This window comes from Ovis canadensis, chromosome 10 (assembly GCF_042477335.2).
Source record: "Ovis canadensis isolate MfBH-ARS-UI-01 breed Bighorn chromosome 10, ARS-UI_OviCan_v2, whole genome shotgun sequence".
Classification (NCBI taxonomy): Eukaryota; Metazoa; Chordata; class Mammalia; order Artiodactyla; family Bovidae; genus Ovis; species Ovis canadensis.
Window position 1 is genome coordinate 83,514,478 of NC_091254.1, and position 24,496 is coordinate 83,538,973.

The 24,496-nt window shown below is 41.4% G+C and overlaps 1 protein-coding gene across 1 annotated transcript in view; it reads left to right on the forward strand.

Moving 5' to 3' along the window:
- Positions 1–24,496, forward strand: part of GPC6 (glypican 6) — a 1,229,455-nt gene that overhangs the window by 1,105,401 nt on the left and 99,558 nt on the right. The window contains exon 5 of the mRNA XM_069601873.1: positions 3,467–3,597. Within this exon, the coding sequence (XP_069457974.1) occupies positions 3,467–3,597 (131 nt within the window). The remainder of the gene's footprint in view (positions 1–3,466; positions 3,598–24,496) is intronic.

Genomic DNA, 24,496 nt, shown 5'->3' on the forward strand with positions numbered 1-24,496 from the left:
GACATCCGATACAGCTAATGTTATTACTGTCTCAACTCAACCCATTCCTGTTGGATAAATATTCCGTGATAGGCCAGTACTTTTTGTGTAATGATTTATCCAAATACTTATCTAAAACATACAATTAAGGATCCCATAATTATCACTTCCTTTAACTGCATATGGTGGATGATTCCCTAGGACCAATTCTTTTTCCTTTAAAAGGATTCCTTGTCCTTCTATTATAATGGCAGGAGACACCTGTCTAGAGAATCACGGGCTTCCCTGGTGGCTCAACTGGTAAAGAATCTGCCTGCAATGCAGGAGACCCAGATTCCATCCCTGGGTCAGGAAGATCCCCTGAAGAAGGGAATGGCTACCAACTCTAATATTCTTACCTGGAGAGTTCCATGGATAGAGGAGCCACAGTCCATGGGTTGCAAAGAGTCGGACATGACTGAGCGACGATCATTTTCCTGTCTAGTGAAACTTGCTCATTTGTCGTAATTAATCTTCATCAAAAAGCCTCTTGCAGAGTCTAACAATATAGGGGATTATTTTTATAAATACACAAAATAGATATAAAAACATAAAAGAAACAAAGCAACTTTCAGGGCAACTTTCAAAGCCTTAAAGGAAGGACTTTCCTGGTGGTCCAGGGACTTAGACTTCACTCTCCCAATGCAGGAGACCTGGGTTTGATCCCTAGTCAGGGAACTAGATCTCACATGCTGCAACTAAGAGTCTGCATGCTGCAACTAAAGTTCCCACAGGATGCAACTGAAAGATCCTGCATGCTGCAATGAAGATCGAAGATCCCTGTGCCACAACTAAGACCAGGGCAGCCAAATAAGTAAATAAACAGACAAAACTTAAAGGAGAAGACATCTTTTTTTGGTGGGGGGAGGACTTGCCCCACAGCTAGCAGAGTCTTAGTTTCCCTACCAAGGATGGAACCAATGCCCTCAGCAGTGAAAGCAAGGGGTCACTAGGAAAATCCCCCAAAACATCTTTGATATCCAAATACTACAACCAAACAGTTTGCATCCTCTGTCCATTGTTGTTCCATTGCTCCATCGTGTCTGACTCTTTGCGACCCCATGGACTGCAGCTCGCCAAGTTTCCCTGTCCTTCACTGTCTCCCTGAGTTTGCTCCAACTCATGTCCACTGAGTCTCATCCTCTGCCGACCCATCTCCTTCCGCCTTCAATCTTTCGCAGCATCAGGGTCTTTTCAAATGAGTCAGTTCTTCGCATCAGGTGGTCAAAGTATTGGAGTTTCAGCTTCAGCATCAGTCCTTCCAATAAATATTCAGGGTTGATTTCCTTTAGGATTGACTGGTTGGATCTCCTTGCAGTCCAGGGGACTCTCAAGGGTCTTGTCCAGCACCACAGTTCAAGAGCATTAGTTGCCAGACAATTAGGTGATTAAGATTCAGAGAAATGACTACTTTGTTGTAAGGTTCCGATGTGACATTCACAGATAGGTCTGTGATAAGGGGGGGGGGGGGATCAGAAAAATGAGTCTTTGTTCACACTTCAGTTTTCCATGTCACTGTGTCCATGAGAGCAATATGGACCAAGCCCTGGGGGTGGGGATGGAAGCAGGACCTCCCTGATTTTCTAGTGTGGCTCTCGATGCTTCTAGTCTCCATCATTCCATAGGGAGGAGATCAAGGACCCAGGTGTGAGGTCTGGCCGAGAGAGCCTGTTGATACTGTCAAAGCTGATGTTTTTCACAAACCCTGGTGCCCTTTAAAAACGTGACTCTGCTTCCCAGACAGTCTTTTCTTATAAAAATTTGTTGCCTAATTCATACCTACGTATAACCCTGAAAAATTTTTGATGTTGGCCTTTGGTGGAGCATGGTAGGATATGTAATAAAAATAAAATTTGTTTTCTTCACACCAATGCTACGAAGCAGCTACTATAAACAGTATGTTACATTAATAATATATTACATTTAGAAAGCAGATTATACAATATCTGCACAGTATATTTTCAGTTGCATGCTTAAAATATTCATGCACAGAGGGGAAAAAAACAACAACAACATAGGGCATATACCAAAGTGTTTATAGTGTTATTCTGGGAAGTGGGATTGTGGGTGTATTTCTCTCCTTCATTTTTCTTTTCTATATTTTCTAAGTGTCTGATGATAAACATGTATTAATTTGAAAGGGGCAACATTTTAAGATTTGTTTCCAAGTGCTTTACCAATTGAAAACCCTGACAAATTTTGAGGCAACATGTTAAAAGTCTAGACTGTTCTGTCTTTCATTGTAGCCGCTGGTCCCAAGTGGACAGTGTTGATTATATTTAAATTAGTTAAAGAGAAAATAATTTATTCATGATTTAATTATTCAGTCACATTTGTCACATTTCAAGTTTCAGTAGCCACAATTTCATCATACAGAAAGTTCGATTCCACAGTCCAGATGGAGACAAGTTAGCAAACTATGCCGGTTACCAAATTGGGCCAATTTGCAGTGGCAAAGGGCGAAGGAATGGTCCTCCTTATTACTCATTATAGACACTGGGAGAGTCCTCATCCTAGGTCCCTTCACACACTTCACTAATCTTTGGCCCAGTGAGCTAGAGATTTCTCCCATAGTCATCCAGGTGTTCGTGGCAGGGTTGGGAACCCACAGCAACTCACTCCTATTTCATAGCTGTCACCTCCTTATCATTGTGATGATCTTCTCCAGAAAACTAAATCTTCCCAAGCTGTACTTCAATCCAGTATCATCTCATAGACATTTTTGAAAGTTTACAATGTGACAGACACGGTAATAAGCCTTGAATGTGAAAAACCAGAGACCTCCCTGGTGGTTCAGACAGTAAAGAATCAGCCTGCAATGCAGGAAACCGAGGTTCAATCCCTGGGTTGGGAAGACACCCTGGAGAAGGGAATCGCTACCCACTCCAGTATTCTTGACTGGAGAAAAACCAAGTAAGAGAAGTTTCTCTATTCCTAAAGCATAACAAGGTGTTAAAAAAGGGCATGCTAGATACAGTGACAGCACCAAGTAGAGATAAGTCTGTTCTTGGAAAATCTAGCAATGCTTCCTCCACCTAGTTATGCTTGAGTCTTGACATTAGTATCCTCCGGACTCTCAAATTTACACTTCGGTAATCTCCATGTTCGCCATACTCCAGAAGAAAAGAGATCAACTCCACTTTTGAACCTGATCTAATTTTTTTCAAACTTCACTTGAAAGCGTTAGGTATATTCAACTCTTTTAATTTGAACTTACTTTCTCATTTTGGGGCCAGGTTCTACACTTGTAAAATAGTTTTAAACCTTCAAGTGAAATAAAATACTCTTTTAAGACTGAGTCATCCATTCCATTTTGAACTATGTAAAAGTGAATACCAAATTTGAATGAGTGATCATTTTTCAGCCAGTCATGTGGGAAGTGTTGCAATACAGGTTAGAAGCTGGAGTTCCCAGTTCTCAAATCAATCATGTTCCTATATTTTAACAGATGCCATGCTCTTGGTGGCAGAGCGACTGGAAGGACCGTTCAACATTGAGTCAGTCATGGACCCAATAGACGTCAAGATCTCTGAAGCCATTATGAACATGCAGGAAAACAGCATGCAAGTGTCTGCAAAGGTATTTGCCTTAGTCATTTATCTAATAAGCAAAGGGTAGTCATCTAAAAATGAAGTAACTAGATACATCAACTGGGATTGTAAACTCTAATATGGTGTCCGTGAGCTTTTCCTGTCACATGACAAATTTGCTACTTCATTAAAACTGTCTAACAAAATGGCATTGAGAAAGGAAATAAGCTTTTCCTTTGCAGTTCCTCAATCATGAAGAAATTATTGGCTGCTAAAAAGTTTTAGAGAGCCCCAAGTATATTGACTAATCCCTCACATTTGTGAGCAATTTGGGGGAAATTTTCTTTTTAATGGTTGTGATTTCTGCACACCCTCACCTATTCTCTCTCTCTAGGAACTTCTAATTATGCCCTCAGCTGCACAAACCAGGCAAATGTTCCCTGTGTTCACTCGTAAATGATTAAACATTCCATCTGACTTTCTTTTTTAAGACGATAATGTAACCCTCATTAATGAATCGTCAGAAGAAAATGCCATTTTGTATAAAGTCAAACACACATTTTTAAAAACTAGTAAGTTTTTATAAATCAAACAAGACAGATTCTGGATTTTCAGCTGCAGAACATAAATATCAAGTGCACAATTTTTAAAATTTTTAGAAAAACTTTATTGGAGTGTAGTTGATTTACAGTGTTGTGTGTTTCAGGTGCAGCCAAGTGAATCAGTCATATATATGCACATATCCCCTCTTTTCAAAATTCTTTTTCCATACAGGCCGTTACAAAGCATTGAGTAGATGGAGTTCCCTGTGGTCTACAGTAGGTCCTTATTAGTTATTTATTTTATATATAGTATTATGTATGGAGAAGGCAATGGCATCCCACTCCAGTACTCTTGCCTGGAAAATCCCATGGACAGAGGAGCCTGGTGGGCTGCGGTCCATGAGGTCGCTAAGAGTCAGGCACGACTGAGCGACTTCACTTTCACTTTTCACTTTCATGCATTGGAGAAGGAAGTGGCAACCCACTCCAGTGTTCTTGCCTGGAGAATCCTAGGGATGGCAGAGCCTGGTGGGCTGCCATCTATGGGGTCGCACAGAGTCAGACACAACTGAAGCGACTTAGTAGTTAGCAGTAGTGTTATGTATATGTCTATCCCAATTTTCTAATTTATCACTCCCCCTCTTACCTCCTGGTAACCAGAAGTTTGTTTTCTACATCCGTCACTCTATTTCTGATTTGTAGATAAGTTCACTTGTCCTCTTTTTTCAGAATCCACTAAGTGATATCACATGATATTTGTCTTTCTCTGTCTGACTTCCTTTACTCAGTATGACAGTCTCTAGGTCCATCCATGATGCTACAGATGGCATTACTTTGTTTTTATTATTTCGTTCATTATTTTGTTCCTTCTTATGGCTGAGCAATATGCCACTGTATATAAGTACCACCTCTTCTTTATCCGTTTCTCTGTTGATGGACATTTAAGTTGCTCCCATGCCCTCAGAATGGGAGAAAATATTTGCAAAATATTTGCAAAAATATTTGCAAAAAAATTATAAAAGCAACTGACAAGGGATTAATCTCCAGAATATACAAACAGCTTATACAGCTCAATATAAAAAAGAAACAAATAACCCAATCAAAAAGTGGGTGGAAGATCTAAATAGACATTCCTCCAAAGAAGACATACAGGCCAGTAGGCACCTGAAAAGATGCTCAACAATACTCATTATTAGAGAAATGCAAATCAAAATGACAATGAGGTATCACCTTATATCAGTCAGAATGGTCATTATCAAAAAAATCTACAAACAATAAATCCTGGAGAGGGTGTGGAGAAAAGGAATCCCTCCTACACTGTTGGTGGGAATTAAACCTGATACAGCCACTATGGAGAACAGTATACATGTGTGTGTGAGTGTGTATGTGTGTGTGTGTACCTGTGTGTGCTCAGTCATATCCAACTCTCTGCGACCCCCTGGACTATAGCCTGCCAAGCTCCTCTGTCCATAGGATTTTCCAGGTAAGAATACTGGAGTGGATTGCCATTTACTTCTCCAGGGCATCTTCCCTACCCAGGGATCAAATCCGTGTCTCCTGTGTCTTCTGCATTGGAGGGCAGGTTCTTTACTACTGAGCCACTTGAGAAGCCCTCGGAGAACAGTATAGAGGTTCCTTAAAAAACTAAAAGTATAGCAACCATATGACCCAGCAATCCCACTCAAGGGCATATATTCAGAGAAAACCATAATTTGAAAAGATATGTGCACCCCAATGGTCATTGCAGCACTATTTACAATAGCCAGGAAATGGAAGTGCACAATTTTTATTTATCCCCACCCAGTTGAAAACAAACAGGACCCACCTTAAGCAAAATTTAAAAGTTTGAAATGAGTCTCCAGCCTTCCCTTCATCACCCCTTTTATCCACACTGATGACCACACAATGCCCTTCTGTTCTTTTTTACCAGTCTCCCTGTTCTGAAACACTACCCAAAACTGCACCGGTCCTTTAAAAGCTGATGATGGAGTGATTGCATTTTAACTGAAAGTCATTCATACAAAAATATGTCAGACAAAGAGCTGCATGTTTAACTCTCTTCAGTATTTAAAGTCCTTTGTGAAGAAGATTTCAAATATAATCAAGGAGAAAGAGAGAGGTGGTGGGGAAAAATTATAGAGCAGAAAGAAACCCGTGGAATCTGACGAGGTCTCCTTGGCTGAGTGTGAATCAAACTAGCTTTGGACTTTTCAGGAGCACTGGTAGAAAATAGGGTGAGAAAGAATCTGGCCTGGGCCCCTTTCTCTCTCTCTTTGAAAGATGAGAGGGGCTGAGAGTTTCATAACCCTAACTTCCAGGCTTTAGTGCGCTTCGGTTGCGTCTGTGCTAAGTCACTTCAGTCGTATCCTGCCGGGCTCTTCTGTCCATGGATTCTCCCAGCTAGAACACTGGAGTGGCTTGCCATTTCCTTCTCCAGGGGATCTTTCCCACGAGGGACTGAATCCGCATCTCTTATGTCTCTTGCATTGGCAGGCGAGTTCTTCACCACTAGCCCACCAGCTCTTTCTAAAGGAGATCAGTCCTGGGTGCTCACTGGAAGGACTGATGCTAAAGCTGAAACTCCAATACTTTGGCCAGCTAAGGCGAAGAGTTGACTCATTGGAAAAGACTCTGATGCTGGGAGGGATCGGGGGCAGGAGGAGAAGGGGACGATAGAGGATGAGATGGCTGGATGGCATCACCGACTCAATGGACATGAGTTTGAGTAAACTCCGGGAGTTGGTGATGGACAGGGAGGCCTGGCGTGCTGTGATTCATGGGGCCACAAAGAGTCAGACAGGATTGAGCAACTGAACTGAGCGCTGCCTGGGAGCTTGTGTTAAGCTGTGTAAAAGAAAAACGCTCCAAAGTTCTATCACCTATTGAGAAAATAGCATATTTGGGAGTCCCATGAAAATCTATTTTCTTTCTTTCCTGGGCGGGGGTGGCGTGGGGGGAGGGGGCTGGGAAGCAGCTATCTATCCCTCTCAAATCTATTGCCTAGAAACCAACTAATGTTATTTTTTTTTAACTTTTTAAAATTTTGTGTTGGGGTATAGCCAATTAACAATGTTGTGATAATTTCAGTTGAACAGCAAAGAGACTCAGTCATACATATACATGTATGCATTCTCCCCCAAACTCCCCTCCATCCAGGCTGCCACATAACATTGAGCAGAGTTCCCTGTTGGAGTGGGTCCTTGTTGGTTATCCATTTTAAATGTAGCAGTGCATGCATATTTATCCCAAACTCCCTAACTATCCCTTCCCCCCAGCAACCGTAAGTTCATTCCTCTAAGTCTGTGAGTCTCTTTCTGATTTGTAAGTAAGTTCATTTGGTGGTTCAGACGGTAAAGGATCTGCCCGCAACGCAGGAGATACAGGTCAGTCCCTGGGTTGGGATGATCCCCTGAAGAAGGAAATGGCAATCCGCTTCAGTTTTCTTGTCTGGAGAATCCCATGGACAGAGGAACCTGGCAGGCTGCAGTTCGTGATTGCAGAGTCAGACACGACTGAGCGCATGCGCACACAGAGTCACACAGCCTTGATGTAAAGAAAAGAAGATGCAGCGAGTTAGGAAGAAGAAACAAGAGAAGGACAGCTAAGCTAAGCTCTGCAGGAAAGAGTGGGAGGCGGCGTCTGATCTCGAGGACAGTATGGAGAAAGGACCAAAACCAACTTTTAATATAGTGGAGGGGAGGATGAGTAAGTGGCTGAAATTGGACAAATTTAGCAGGAAACACCAACAGGATCTGCTGATGGAGTGGACATGTTCTGAAAAAGGTTTCATTTCTTCAAGTAAATGGAATTCGGAAACATGTAGCTTCATTTTCCATATAAGCCAAATCCATGAAATTATGCATGAACTCAAGTCTAAAATCTACATTCTCGCTAGGAACAGAACCAGATGGCTAAATTTTTCCTTTTGCCAAAGAACCCTCAGTCATTTTTGATAAACAGTCCTGTCAAATTGGAAATTCTGAATTTCCAATCTTTGGATGGAACATTCACATAACCAGTGACTAGGTTAATTTCTGATAGAGGAGCTTCTGATCTAACCAGAAGCTCTTTCCTAAATGCAAGGGGCCAGACACCCTGAGAGCTGTGAAGCTTACAAATTAAAATCACTTCTTACTCCAGGTTTGACTGGCAACTTCTCCTTGGAAAATCATTTACCTTATTACAGCAGTTACTCATGGAAGTCATTCCTAGAGCCTCTTTAAGTAAAGCAGCAATGTTTATAACTGGCAGCTCATATTTGTTGAACACTTACTGCCAGGACTCTACTGTGCATTACATGGTTTATATTATATAATATTTATAACAGTGCTTGCAATGAGATAGGTCTTCTGCCTTATTTTCCAGATACACAATCTAAGGCTCAGAAAAGTTAGGGAACTTACAAAGGTCTCCTGGTGTGTGAAGGAGTACACAGAGGAGTGGCTGACTCCAGAGACCACGTTGCTCATCATTGCGTTTTAATGATGCAGGTTCCTAAAAAGCCAATCCCACACAAGGACAGGATTCAGCAAACATTTGCTGAGTAGATCAAGTATTAAGGGAAAGTTCAATAGCTTTCAGTAAAAACCTGCCCAAGACAGTAAGGAAACAGAGGCAGCAAAGCCAGGAGGATTCAACTTTTCTACCTTTCTGTCTGATTCCCTTTGCAACTATACCTAAAACTTCTCAACATGCTAAAGACTAATGAAATATTTCTCTTATTAGCCTCATCATTCATGCTTCCAACCCTTCCTAGGGTGTTAATACTACAAAATATGAAATTCTTCTTTTTCTCCCTTCTATCTGAAGGCAAAGATAAACACATTAGTTTCAGATATGAAATTCCCCTCTATTGCAGTGTGTGTGTGTGTGTGTGTGTGTGTGTGTGTGTGTGTATGTGTATGTGTTAGTTACTCAGTCATGTCTGACTATTTGCAACCCCATGGACACTTCAGGCTTCTCTGTCCATGGAATTCTCCAGGCAAGAATACTGGAGTGGGTAGCCATTCCCTTCTCCAGGGGATCTTCCTGACCCAGGGACTGAACCCAGGTCTCCTGCATTGCAGGCAGATTGTTTACCATCTGAGCCACCAGGGAAGCCCTCCTCTAATGCAGTAGTCCTCATCATGTATATATAGGAGGAAATAGCTCATTTTTTATTGAGTTACAGTTAATATACAATATTATGCAAGTTTCAGGTATAGGAACAACTAAATTTTTGTACCTAATCAGTAAGATCCTGAATTAGTGAAATTACAGATTAACAAAAAGAACTATTCTCACTATGCCTGTTCAGACTCAAATCTTGTTTTAGATCTGTTTTTAAAGGCATAGTCATATCCTTTTTCCTCTCCCATTTAGCCCACAGATAAGTTGTTTGGGGATAAGGCACATGGACATTCTTTCAGAAAATACGTTGGTTCTTTGTTCTGTTCAGTTGCTAAGATTGTGTCTGACTCTTCCTAGCCCCATGGAATGCAACATGCCAGGCTTCCCAGTCCTTCACAATCTCCCAGAGTTTGCACAAACTCTTGTCCATTGAGTCAGTGATGCCATCCCATCATCTTATCCTCTGTCACCCCTTTCTACTCCCACTCTCAAGCTTTCCCAGCATCAGGGTCTTTTCCAATTAGTCAGCTCTTTGCATCAGGTGGTCAAAGTATTGGAACTTCAACATCAGTCCTTCCAATGAATTCAGGGTTGATTTCCTTTAGGATTGATTGGTTTGATCTCCTTACTGTTCAAGGGACTCTCAAGAGTGTTCTCCAGCACCACAGTTCAAAAGCATCAATTCTTTGGGGCTCAACCTTCTTTGTGGTCCAACTCTCACATCCATACGTGACTACTTGAAAAACCATAGCTTTGACTATACAGACGTTAGTCAGCAGAGTGGAGTGATGTCTCTGTTTCTTAATACACTGTCTAGATTTGTCATAGCTTTTCTTCCAAGGAGAAAGCATCGTTTCATGGCTATACATTGGCTATTCCAAGTTCTATGTTCAGTTCAGTTCAGTTCAGTCACTCAGTTGTGTGCGACTCTTTGCGACCCCATGAATCACAGCATGCCAGGCCTCCCTGTCCATCACCATCTCCCGGAGTTCACTCAGACTCATGTCCATTGAGTCAGTGATGCCATCCAGCCATCTCATCCTCGGTCGTCCCCTTCTCCTCTTGCCCCCAATCCCTCCCAGCATCAGAGTCTTTTCCAATGAGTCAACCCTTCGCATGAGGTGGCCAAAGTACTGGAGCTTCAGCTTTAGCATCATTCCTTCCAAAGAAATCCCAGGGTTGATCTCCTTTAGGATGGACTGGTTGGATGTCCTTGCAGTCCAAGGGACTCTCAAGAGTCTTCTGCAACACCACAGTTCAAAAGCATCAATTCTTTGGTGCTCAGCCTTCTTCACAGTCCAACTCTCACATCCATACATGACCACAGGAAAAACCATAGCCTTGACTAGACGGACCTTAGTCAGCAAAGTAATGTCTCTGCGTTTGAATATACTATCTAGGTTGGTCATAACTTTTCTTCCAAGGAGTAAGCGTCTTAATTTCATGGCTGCAGTCACCATCTGCAGTGATTTTGGAGCCCAAAAAAATAAAGTCTGACACTGTTTCTACTGTTTCCCCATCTATTTCTCATGAAGTGATGGGACCAGATGCCATGATCTTCATTTTCTGAATGTTGAGCTTTAAGCCAACTTTTTCCCTCTCCTCTTTCACTTTCATCAAGAGGCTTTTTAGCTCCTCTTCACTTTCTGCCATAAGGGTGGTGTCATCTGCATATCTGAGGTTATTGATATTTCTCCCGGCAATCTTGATTCCCACTTGTGTTTCTTCCAGTCCAGCATTTCTCATGATATACTCTGCATAGAAGTTAAATAAGCAGGGTGACAATATACAGCCTTGACGTACTCCTTTTCCTATTTGGAACCAGTCTGTTGTTCCATGTCCAGTTCTAACTGTTGCTTCCTGGCCTGCATACAGATTTCTCAAGAGGCAGGTTAGGTGGTCTGGTATTCCCATCTCTTTCAGAATTTTCCACAGTTTATTGTGATTCACACAGTCAAAGGCTTTGGCATAGTCAATAAAGCAGAAATAGATGTTTTTCTGGAACTCTCTTGCTTTTTCCATGATCCAGCAGATGTTGGCAATTTGATCTTTGGTTCCTCTGCCTTTTCTAAAACCAGCTTGAACCTCAGGGAGTTTATGGTTCACGTATTGCTGAAGCCTGGCTTGGAATTTGAGCATCACTTTACTAGCATGTGAGATGAGTGCAATTGTGTGGTAGCTTGAGCATTCTTTGGCATTGCCTTTCTTTGGGATTGGAATGAAAACTGACCTTTTCTAGTCCTGTGGCCACTGCTGAGATTTCCAAATTTGCTGGCACGTTGAGTGCAGCACTTACACAGCGTCATCTTTCAGGATTCCAAGTTCTATAATCAAGTGCAATAGTTTTGTAATAACATTATGGCATTTATTTCAAACTCTTGTGTATCTGTTACATAATATTATGTTGTATATGTTACTTATAATTATATAGGGAAGGCCCATATTAACATATAATATTGTTTATGTGTGTGTGTGTGTGTGTGTGTATAAGACTAGGGACATTAAGATATTAAAACTTTACTTGCTTCCTTTTTTGTACAAATAATCACTTAATAACATTGACAATCATCATAGTTACTGTTGGTTGGGCCTCTACTATATTTCATTCAATAGACACCCTTCATGTACCAGGCGCAAGGAATATCAGTTCTGTTCAGTCACTCAGTCGTGTCTGACTCTTTGCGACCCCATGAACCGCAGCACGCCAGGCCTCTCTGTCCATCACCAACTCCCGGAATTCACTCAGATTCATGTCCATCGAGTCAGTGATGCCATCCAGCCATCTCCTTCTCTGTCGTCCCCTTCTCCTGCCCTCAATCTTTCCCAGCATCAGGGTCTTTTCAAATGAGTCAGCTCTCCGCATCAGGTGGCCATAGTAGAGGACAAAACAAATTCTCTGCACAAACATCAGTCTCTTTTTAGATGCCGTATGTATTTATTTCAAGTCCTCTGCAATCCTGTAGAGTATTCATTTCCTCATTGTATAAGTAAAGAATGTTATGTTTTGAGAGATTAAGTTGCTTATCTGAGGTCAGGCATCTAAGAAGTAACAGAGCTGGGATCACAGCTAGAACTGTCTGATCCAAAGAAAAAGATTATCCCAGCATGCCACAGTTTTCTCAGTATGCATCTCCCCACCAGGACCAGATACGCTGCAGCATTGGAGGAACCAGCCATCTATGGGAAAGCTGTTGCCAGAAGCCTGCTACTAATGATGATGCAAATGATGAGTATTTCTGATCAATAGGGAAACCTACTGAAGAGAAACACAAGTTGCTAGTTCTTCAAGCTCCAGCCAACACTTATTACATTCACTAAGTTCACAGTCTTTATCAAAGGCAGGAAAGGGTCCTCATTATCCCACCACTTCTTTACCCACGCAAATCAAAGGAGCTCTGTACTTTATGAAATTCTCCAAAGGAAAGGAGAACAAAACTTGCTGAGTCTCTGCCTGTGAATTTCAGATGTGTTGATAATCTCTTTCCTCTCCTATCAGGAAAGATGAAGCTGATTTCACTCTATATAATTTAACTATATTAGGAATAATTTCAAATGTAATCCAGGAAAGGATTGGTTTGTCAGATACAATCTAAATTAAGAAGGGAGACTTATTAAATTCCAATTGAAACCATACATTCAGTTAATACTTAGTACAGACTAGGGCAGAATCTATTAGAGAAGAGCAGCGTGGCCTTCACTTACTTAATTTTCTCCTGATAATTCTTTCTGAATCTACAGCTCAGATGAAGATGAAAAAACCTAAGAGAACAGAAAGGAGAATATAATACTTTCTGCCTTTGCCTAATGGGTCTTAGTTTCCTCATCTGTAAAGAAAGGGGTTCATCTAAATGTTCTCTTTCTAGCTCTATCAGTTTAGAGCTTTGGGAACATTATTTCTTCAGTATTAACTAGGTTTTTTTTTTTTGGCATCCAGATATTTTTCTTTTGTCTAGGTCTTTTTCCTTTTAAAGCATTCAGATATACATAATATCTTGGGAGTTCACATGGGAAAACATATCTTCCTTCAGATATAAGAACATGGATTAGATTTAGTCTAAGTAAGTATATTTTTATCCCAATAGCAGTTTCCTTTCTCTGAGGCCCTGTAGTACGTGTTTCTTAAGGCAGTGGGCACATTATTCCTTCTGTTACGATTATTTGTATACTTATGTTCTCCTTCCCAGGATTATAATTATTTTACTCACTCATACATTCTCCAGAAAGCCATTCTAACATGTCATTTTACAAATGGAAGCCACAGTACATTTTTCTGGGTTGAATTCAGAGCATGACAATATAATATCAGAAAGACTTCAATAGTAAGGAATAGAAAATACCTTCAAATATATTTAAAGTTAGTCTTATATCTTTAAAATAGCATCAGAGTTTGACATCAGACCAACCTGGGGTCTGCTTTTTACTAGTTGTGTGACTTGGGGCAAATTATTGATCTGTATAAACTCAACTAAGTTATATTAAAAATGAGATGCTAGTTGGATCTGCTCATAAAGTTGTTTGAGGGTGAAATGATATAATCCGTGTAAAATGCTTAGTGTGGAATATGTAAAATCAAAACCACTCATCAAAATTAAGTATTTTCATTGTTATTTTTGAAAATAATAGGTGTTGAAAATGATATATAAACTCTAAAGAACTTTGATTGTGGTTTCACCTCATCCATGATGGTCTGTGAGCTTGTCCCTAGCACTGAAGATCAGAAGAGTCACAAACCAGCATTTAAATCCACTCACGCATGGCATTACTTTCAATGGCAGGGACTCCATGAATGGGGACATATATTTCTGCATGGCCTGAGACATGGCACCTGGCACTGAACAAATGTCGAATCAACAAGGCCTTTGGAGGAAAATGGGCTTGAGGGAAACATGGGCTGGATCGAGGCAGGAGCAGCAACCCAACTCCTGTCTGTGCCTGTGGGTGGCACCAATGCCATCAGAGAAAAAGTTTTTAGAGGAATATTAGTGACCTCAGCCTACCATCACCTTATTCTTACATGAAGAAGATAATTGGCGTATTCACTTGACAAGTGCCTGATCTCCAAGTAAAAAAGCGCATGGCCCTACTCTTTATAAAGCTTTGAGTTCTATTTCTATTTCCACTTTAGCTCTGTTTTGAAAAGAAAAGAGAGCATCCTCAATGGTTTCTAGATTCTGAATGTTTTTTCTGTTTATTCAAATTTCAAAGCTCATATTCTGCCTGCCAGCCCTCACTTACTTTAATAATATTCCACCAAGAAACAGTGACTTTGAAACATCTTTGGTTCTTTGATTTCTTCATTTCACTACAGAAAACTAGAATCTGTTCCTTTCCTGTTTATAGCATGACTGGATAACAGAGCTATGTTATTCAAATGCTAGATACAGGGTTGGGGTCGGGAGGAAGATACCATTTTTATAAAGTAAAATGAAGATTTGGAAAAAAAAATGCTTATGATTCATTTATAGGAAATGCATCCAAAGCAAACTACTTTTAACTTTCTTTCCATGTGAGAGGTGTTTGAAAAAAAAAAAAAAAAAGATGTTTCTTCTCCTTTTGATGATAAAGGGAAAGTTGTGACTATCTCTAACCTTTAGAGATTTATCTTAAGATTTTCTTTCACTTTAACTTCAGGGCAAAAGATGAGAAGATTACATTTAATGAAATCTACTCCAGAGTAGGTGATTGAAACTCACGCAGTTTTTAACACTCGATGTGTTCTTAGAGCAAGATGGCCTCTTGCTTTCCTGAAAGACAATCTTCTTCCAGCCTCCTCTGCCTTTAAAGAGGAGAAACTGCTTTCTTAGAACCGTGCTTTCCATGGGCAGCAGATTACTGCATTAGAGGAATTTCAGTTGGCTCTGCCCCATTCCACAGATATATAGTTATCCTCAACTCTCAGCACTTTCCTTCTGCTCAGGGCTGTGTAGCCTGGTTTGATCTTGATAGAGTCATTGCCGCAGCCAGTCCGTGGTTAAACATGTAAAAGAGCTGCTTCTGTGAGGTTATACCAGCTTGTTCTGCCAGAAAACTTGGAACTATATATGGCTTTCTGTAGGTCTTTTTCTTCTAACACATTTTATACCTCTTTTTTAATTCACCTCCTAATTGTCCCAGCATGTGTGTGTGCTAAGTCACTTCAGTCATGTCTGATGCTTTACGACCCTATGGACCATAGCCCACCTGGCTCCTTTATCCACAGGATTCTCCAGGCAAGAATACCTGAGTGGGTTGCATCCCCTTCTCCAGGGGATCTTCCCGACCCAGGGATCAAACCCGCGTCTCTTATGTCTCCTGCATTGGCAGGCGGGTTCTTCACCGCTAGCCCCACTTAGAAAGCCCCTATTGTCCCAGTGTGTGGACTGGAGCCTGCCAGGCTCCTCTGTCCATGGGGTTCTCCAGGCAAGAATACTGGAATGAGTTGCCATTCCCTTCTCCAGTTATCCTCCTGACCCCGTGATCGAACCCAGGTCTCCTACATTGCAGGCAGACTCTTTACTATCTGAGCCACCAGTTTAGTCCAGTTTAGTCGCTCAGTCATGTCCGACTCTTTGTGACCGCATGAATCACAGCACGCCAGGCCTCCCTGTCCATCACCAACTCCCGGAGTTCACCCAGACTCACATCCATTGAGTCAGTGATGCCATCCAGCCATCTCATCCTCGTCCCCTTCTCCTCCTGCCCCCAATCCCTCCCAGCATCAGAGTCTTTTCCAATGAGGCAACTCTTTGCATGAGGTTGCCAAAGTCCCCTTATTGTCTCAGACTATATCTCAATTATCAGTCAAATAGCTGATCATTTCTGTATTAATACATATAATCTATAAATGACACACAGTGTTTTTAAAAAAATCATGGGGTTCTCCAGGGTGGCTGACAGAATTCTTAAAATTTGAAACATCTTGGACACAGTTTCCTGGGTTGGCTACAGCAGCAACTGTAGCCTCTGTAGCCGGGTGTAGGAGTTTTCATCCCAAGTCTCTAGCCCAGATTACTCTCCTGATTAGACTGTTTATCCAGCTATCTGCTGCACAGTCACCCGCAACCTCAAACACGCATGTCTAAGACCCAACTCATTGTCCGCCCATGATCCCTCCGTGGGGTTTTCCATCCCAGAAAATGCCCCCTCTCCCGTTCCTATGTCCTACCTAGCCAGACATTGAGTGACTCCTCGACTCCCCATCCCCCTTCACAGTCAATCCATAGCAAAACTGCCTTAAAACCCTCTAAATAGCCATTCCAAATATCTTTTGAATCCATCCACAGCAGCTCCCCTAATTTTATCATCTCACACACAGATTATAGTCTCCTAATTAATTCTCTGCCTCTGGCTTTTCCACACTCCAGTCCATTCCCCACGCTGTAGCCAGAAGGGATGCTGAAAATACAAATGTGATCACATTACTCCCTTGTTTAATATCTTCCCATGGCTCCCTGTTGCCATTTGAATAAAGCCCAGATGTGTTCCAACACCCTGTAGTCCTCAGCCTGCCCCTCTCTCTGGGTCCACCCTCACCATGCTTCCCACCTTAAATTGCTGAGCACCGATTATCTGCCAAGCACAGCGCTAGATGCTGTGGATGTGATAATGAATAAGATCAACTGCAGAACCTGAGTCCTAATAGAAGCCTTAGTCTAGTAGGTAAGAGAACCTCTATGTGCACCAGGTGTAGAAAATGGCCTGGGCTCTGTTGCTCGGGTTCAGCAGCCTCTCTCATCTCTAAGCTTTGGTCTATGCTGTTCCTCATCCTGGAGCATTCTTTCTAGCCCTCTCCATCCCCCCCCCCCAAATACGCAGCAGTCACCAGGCATATTCCAACTATTTCTTCACTTCCCTGGCAAGATTCAGTGGTATACTGGGAAGTGTTTGCACAACAAATTTCTGTGCAGAAAACATGCTTGTTGAGAGTGTTTGCCAGTTCCTGAGGGTGTAAATTTCAAGCTACTAACATGTAGTTCAGTGTCAACTGAACACAGAGTTGCACATCACAGTAGAATGTTTCCTCCTTGCAGATACACTTGGCGTACAAAACTGTGAGAGCACAGATAATGGTAAAATAGCTAAGAAGTAATGCTATTTGGTGGGTCAGATGATAAAGACTCTGCCGGCAATGCAGGAGACTCAGGTTCAATCTCTGGGTCGGGAAGGTACCCTGGAGGAGGGCATGGCAACCCACTCCAGTATTTTCGCCTGGAGAGTCTCATGGACAGAGGAGCCTGGCACACGACAGTCTGTGGGTTCACTAAGAGTCAGATACAACTGAGCATCTAACACAAATGCTTTATGAGTACACATTGCCTTTGTTTTTAATATAATTTATATCATTTTAAGTTTATACAATTTAATATCATAATCACTCTATTTAATGACTGGATTGCAAAAATTCCTAAAAATTTTAACTATTGGTCTTGTGAGCCAGTAAGAGCCTGTTCCAGCACATCACTGTTCTCCTAGGATGCTTTCTCAGACTCTCTGGTCTTGGTTTAGCTGCCTCTTGTGGGCGTTCCCATTGCATTTATTATATTCTACCATAATTACCAGATTCCTTGTCAGAACCCTCATGATATCAGGGATGTGTCCAATTGACACATCCCTAGCACCTAAGTCTGGCCTTCATGACACTCTACAAATATTTGTTGAATGGTAGTTTGAATGAATGATAAAGAGCCTGGTTATTGACATGTACTGCTGCTGCTGCTGCTAAGTCGCTTCAGTCATGTCCGACTCTGTGAGACCCCATAGACGTCAGCCCACCAGGCTTCCCCGTCCCTGGGATTCTCCAGGCAAGAACACTGGAGTGGGTTGCCATTTCCTTCTCCAATGTGTGAAAGTGAAAAGTGAAAGTGAAGTCGCTCAGTCGTGTCCAACTCTTGGCGACCCCATGGACTGCAGCCTACCAGGCTCCTCCATCCATGGGATTTTCTAGGCAAGAGTCCTGGAGTGGCTTGCCATTGCCTTCTCCAATTGACATGTACACACTTATCCAAATTCTGCAAAGTGATTTTAAATAATTGCTGTGAACCTTATAAGCAAAGAGCATATGAAATAATCATTTAGCAAATCCAACAGAGTTCTTTTTTTTTTTTCTCCCTACATTCAAAATACACTTTTTTAAGTTCCTTGTCACTCCTCCCTATTCACCATGTGGGAGGAAATAGCAAGGTGTTCTGTTGTTGAAGGAATGCAAATCTTCCGGGGGGAAAAAATTATCTTCCCCAGCAAATGGAACGAATTTGCTTTTATTGAAGAAACGATTTTAAGAGGTATGCAACCCATCTGACAGATATTCTGCAAGCAAGCTGCGTAAGCATCAGACGTAAATGTTTAAAACCTTGAAACTGACATGATCACTGGCTTTTGAAAATTGAAGCCAATGAATGAAAAGCAGCCAAAACTGAAACTGATGACTTGACTTGATTCAGTCCAACCCAGAGCTGTCTACACAGAATCCTGAACCCATGCAGGGACTTTGAGTTTGCCAGAGATCTCAGCCAAGGGACCACTGTAATCAATCTTTAAGGAAAGAAAAGCATGAATCAGAGACTAGAGAACAAAAAGGAGGAAGAGAAGGAGAGAAGAAGTAGGGGGAGCGGGGAGGGGAGAGGAAAGAAGAGAGAGAATGTTCGGAGTCATAGGCTGAAAGCCTAAAATTGGCACACTAATAAAAGTAGAAAAACAAATTTTTTAAATGCTGGGTTTTTTTAAATGTTTATATGATGAATATACTGATTTTATATCTTTAAAAAGTCATTTTGAACATGTTTACATTTATATTCAGGAAAGCATTTCTTAGAATATTAGCAGATTGTTGTGAGGAACCAGAAAAAAAATGAGAGTCCAGGTGTCAATTTAATTTCGTATCACGACTGAGCGACTGAACTGAACTGAACTGAACTGAACTGATGTGCTAGGCATAGATTCTAGGGTATAATGGTGAACAAAGTATATAAGATCCTATTCTTCATAGAGCTTAAATTATTCATGCATCACTCTGCATAGTCCCTAGATTTGATTTGTTACCTGTTATTGCCCTATTTAATTATAGATTCGCATGTGGCTCAGTGGTAAAGAATCTGCCTGCCAAGTAGGAGACATGGGTTCTAAGCCTGGGTCGGAAGATCCCCTGAAGGAAATGGCAACCCACTGCAGTATTCTTACCTGGAGAAGTCCATGGACAGAGGAGCCTGGAACACTACAGTCCTTGGGTCCCAAAAGAATAGGACATGAGTGAGCAGCTGTGTGCACGCGCGCGCGCGCACACACACACACACACACACATACTCATTGTATTTAATTAGAGATAACTTCAGTGAAATAATTATACATCTTTTTACATCACTGCTTTGGCATCTTTTCTAAGCATTATATCATTGTATCTTCACAGCAGCCTTCTTTACATCCTGGATCGCACAAGTGTAAAGAGGAAGACTGAAACCAGGACTCCAAGCTTTTCAGCTCTTATTGGTGACCTTCCTCTTCCATTTGTCTCTCAAGAAAATTGTGACCACACTTGTACAAAATAGATGTAGAGTCCATCAGATATGTTAGCTTCTGTTTCCTTGGGAACAAATGGGATAGATTTGAATTCCCCAAGTGGTCTTCTAACAAATAGTTCATTCATTAACACTCTAATGTAAATTAGAATGTAATAAGTAAGTAAAGCATCACTTACTCTCAAAACATCAAGTCAATTAAATCTAGGTAGCATGGACTGTCACCTCCACTAATCTACACGATTAGTTGTCTATTTGCAAATTTCAAAATGGTTACGGGAATAGCAACATTCTTCCTACCAAAATAAAAACTCCACTGAGTAGAAACTTAGAAGATAAATTAAAAAATTAAAAAAAAACTCAGAGACTGCAACAGGGCTGGTGTACAGCTGTTGCTTCTCAGATTGCCAGTAATGAGTTTGGTGAATATATGACCAACCTGCAGAAGATGCAGGAGACAGAGCGATACAAAGCTATGGACACCTCTGAAAAATATACACCATGTTGTTATTTTAAAGAAATATGTTAAGATGCTGCGATATTTTAAAGGAAAAATGCTTGTACTTGGAGCCCTAAAACAGCCCTCCAACCTGTTCTCACCACACCCCTCTCTCTTTCTTGTTTTCCCAAAACAATAAAATGCCTCATCTTTCAGCACCTTCTATCTTTAAAGTCAACTTCTCTCATCTCAGAATACCACATACTTCAGAGATGTTATCTTAGTAATCCTCTTAAGAGAAAGGATTCTCAAGCCAGATATCTTCCTGAAATCCACAGGTTTCATGAGTCTGCCTCATGGGAAGGATAATTCCTTTGTACATCTGTAGCATCTGTCTACACTGGGGCTTCCAAATACTTTTCCAAATGATCTAATTTTCCCTTTCGACATCCCTTGGAGGGAACTAGGCAGGAGGTAATAATGATTCTATTTCTTTGAGGAGCAAAGCTAATGATTTGTTCTACAATGAGATGGCTTAGCCTATAGCCATATCCTCTGGAAATTTCTATCGTAAAGAGAAGAAATTTAGTGTCTGAAAACAGTATTTCTTCTCTCAAATTAAAGGTAGTGGAGGGGGGAAATGGCTTCACGAAGACTTCTAGCTAAACACAGTTACATCTGAATCAATTCCCCTCTTGACTAATCAAAGCAGACTTCCCAGCATGTCCTGGTGTGTTCCCTGCAACACCCTGTGAGGACTTCCTGGAGAACCCTTGGCCAGATAGTTTTGGAAAACACTACAAATGAGCGTCTCCCTTTGGATGAGTCAGAACACATGTTAGTCTGATGAAGCCCTGCTAAGGTACCTCATTTAACATTGATGCATGGAATCCATTGCTTATGTAACAGCTGTTAGCAGCCCAGGAAGTAATTTTTTGTGGAAGACATTGAAGAAACATCAGTCCAGACATTTTTCCCCCTTGAGTCTCCTTATTCAGAAAATGGAACTAGAAATAACTGATCATAGAATGGTATAATTAGCTAATTATTATGAGTACTTACTTTTCCAGACATTGGCTTCTGTTTTCCTACCTTAGGTATTATTGCATTTTATCCTCACAGTCTGTCTGTGTGGTAAATAATATTATTCCCATTTGTCAGAGGAAGAAACTAAGGTTCAAGGAGGTCCTCTGAATGTTGACTTGACCCTGGGCTGTCTTCAGCCCCTCCTGCCACCTGTCTGGATACCTAGCCTTGGTGAGTACAACCAGCTTTAGGATTTTAAATACCGTCTTTAGGCTAATAACCCAAATCTGCATCTCTAGTTCTGACCATTCCTTGGAGGGAGACATGATCTACAGACTTTTAACTGAAGACCCTTATCCCCACATTATTCCTCATCTGTTTCTACCCTTATTCAAAATACAAAATACTGGGGCACCCAGAACAAAAAGAATAAGGCTCATTGTTCCTTTGTAGTAATATAGCCCTGAACTTCGGGAGCCATAGAATTTTACCTAGCCTGCTGCTATAGCACACTCAGAAAATTGCCAGAGGCAGTCCAAATGTTCTGAATCCCTTTCGTCAACCACCTCATGAAACCCGTGTTTTAAAAATATTTGTCTAGCTAACCGATTGCATGTAGTAACAATGAAGTTATTAATTTTCATTTTTTATGCCATCTAAGTTATTTGACAGATATATGTTGTTTAAGGTACATTCTCTGCATGAGAATCAAGGTATTTTAAACCATTCTCTAACACGGACAGGGTGAGTTGATGCTCTGATCTCCTTTGTGTGTGTGTGTGTGTGTGTGTGTGTGTGTGTGTGTGTGTGTATTTGCTGCTGCTGCTAAGTCACTTCAGTAGTCATGTCTGACTCTGTGCGACCCCATGGATGGCAGCCCACCAGGCTCCCCCGTCCCTGGGATTCTCCAGGCAAGAACACTGGAGTGGATTGCCATTTCCTTCTCCAATGCACGAAAGTGAAGTCACTCACCTGCAGCCCACCAGGTTCCTCCATCCATGGGATTTTCCAGACAAGAGTTCTGGAGTGGGGTGCGATTGCCTTCTCCGGTGTGTGTGTTTAGGTTTTGTAAATTTCTGAAAAATAGTTCTCTATCCTAAGCTTGGCACTTCCACACTAAAAAATAGCTCTTAAAACAATTCCCTTATTCTAAAGTCCATATAGTCAAAGCTATGGTTTTTCCAGTATGGATGGATGGAGTTGGACTATAAAGAAAGCTGAGCACCGAAGAATTGATCCTTGTGAACTGTGGTGTTGGAGAAGACTCTTGAAAGTCTCTTGGACTGCAAGGAGATCCAACCAGTCAATCCTAAAGGAAATCAGTCCTGAATATTCATTGGAAGGACTGATGCTGAAGCTGAAACTCCAATACTTTGGCCACCTGATGCAAAAAAATGACTCTTTGGAAAAGACTCTGATGCTGGGAAAGATTGAAGGCAGAAGGAAAAGGGGACGACAGAGGATGAGATAGTTGGATGGCATCACCAACTCAATGAGTTTGAACAAGCTCCAGGAGTTGGTGATGGACAGGGAAGCCTGGCATGCTGCAGTCCATGGGACTGCAAAGAGTTGGAAACTGCTGAGTGACTGAACTGAACAAAAGTGTATACTAGAATCCTTGTTGAAGGCCCTTCACGATTCATATCTTTACATATTGTGACAGATTTCTATGTGGGTCTTCATCTTATTATGGGGTTAGATGTTGTTTCCATAATGATCAGAAGTCTTTGTCTTCTTCAGTTTGGATCATAGACCCAGAAATTTCTGCATTGAAATCTTCAAAATCCAAACCTGATTTATTAACAGAAAGCTACAAGCAGAAAACTATATTGACTTACCCACATTCTATTATCATAATTAGCACTCTCAAAAAAAAAAATCAAACAAATGGTAAAGTTTTCTGTTACAATGAAATATCTCCCTTGGGGCACTAATATTCTTCCAGGGCATTTCTTGTTCCTTTGATTTAACTTAAACCAGTGAGCCAGCCTCTTCCCAAGGGCAAATTAAGAAGGTCTGTTAACTCTTTACATGCAGCAGCTTCAAGAAATCTCAGCAAGGCCATTAATATTGTTTTGCCCTAGGCCTTCTACTTTTTAAAGTCAGCTGTCATTTTCAAAGCGATCCAAAATAGCACACTCAACTGAACCCTGGAGCTTTGGAAATGTTAATGCCCTCCATCAGCCATGACCTTGCCACTGGGAAGTGATTTAGCACTAGGGAGAAAGGGGCCCACTATCTTTATCACACCAGTTTACACCATCAGCTTCAGAAACTATGTAAGAGAAGAATCAATAGCGTGTTAAGACCAATCTCGAAGAATGCCGAGACAAAGTGCGCCCGCTCTGAAAGTGCTGAGTGGAAGGAGAATTTTTGAATACAACAAAGGGGAAGTCAGCTCTCATGGAACAACTAAATGGATTGTGTCTCAAGTTGAAATTTGTCATTGGGAATGACACCCAGGAGCCCTCTGTGTACTTCAGTGAAATCCCATAAAATGCCTAATGAAAAACGTGTATTTTAGAGTTAAACAACACAGAATCAAATAACAAAACCAGAAGGAATGCATTCTCAACACACCCGTGTACATTAAGAATTGGATGACATAAACAGTCCCCAAGAGCTTACTAAAGAAAGTGTCCAGGGTAGAACCATCTCCTGTGTAGAAAGAAAGGCAAAGTTCAACTTTATCAAAACTTCCTGGAGATGTGACTAGATTTCCTGTAATCCTGGCAAAGGGATTATCTCTGGATAACCAGCAGAGAGTACAAAGCTCCTAAAACTAGAAAGGAGGTATTCCCACAGCACCCCAAGGAAATCACTGTGGAAAGAACTAACAGCTCGGTCCCTGAGATCATTACAATAGAATGTTTGATTTCCCATGGCAAGCCTAATTGTGACATGAACAGCTGTCAACAACAAAATTAAAAGGATCTGTCATACTAGGGAATTCATCCACATTTGCTTGTCCTATTTCTTCACTGTGGCTCAAGAGAGTGTTTTCAAAGAATTCTTCCAGTAAAGGTTTTCATTATTCAAAGGGGAGACACTCAAGTTATTTGGCTTTATATGTTATAAATGAGGTGTTTCCCAGGTGACTCAATGGGAAAGAATCCGCCTGCCAATTCAGGAGACTCGAGTTCGAGCCCTGGGTCAGGAAGATACCCTGGAGAAGGAAATGGCAACCCATTCCAGTATTCTTGCCTGGAGAATCCCACGGACAGGGGAACCTGGCAGGCTATAGTCCATGGAGTTGCAAAGAGTCAGATACAACTGAGCTCAGAGGCACGCTATACATGAGATACATTTGTATCAGTAACAAGAATCCCAAACACATGTTTC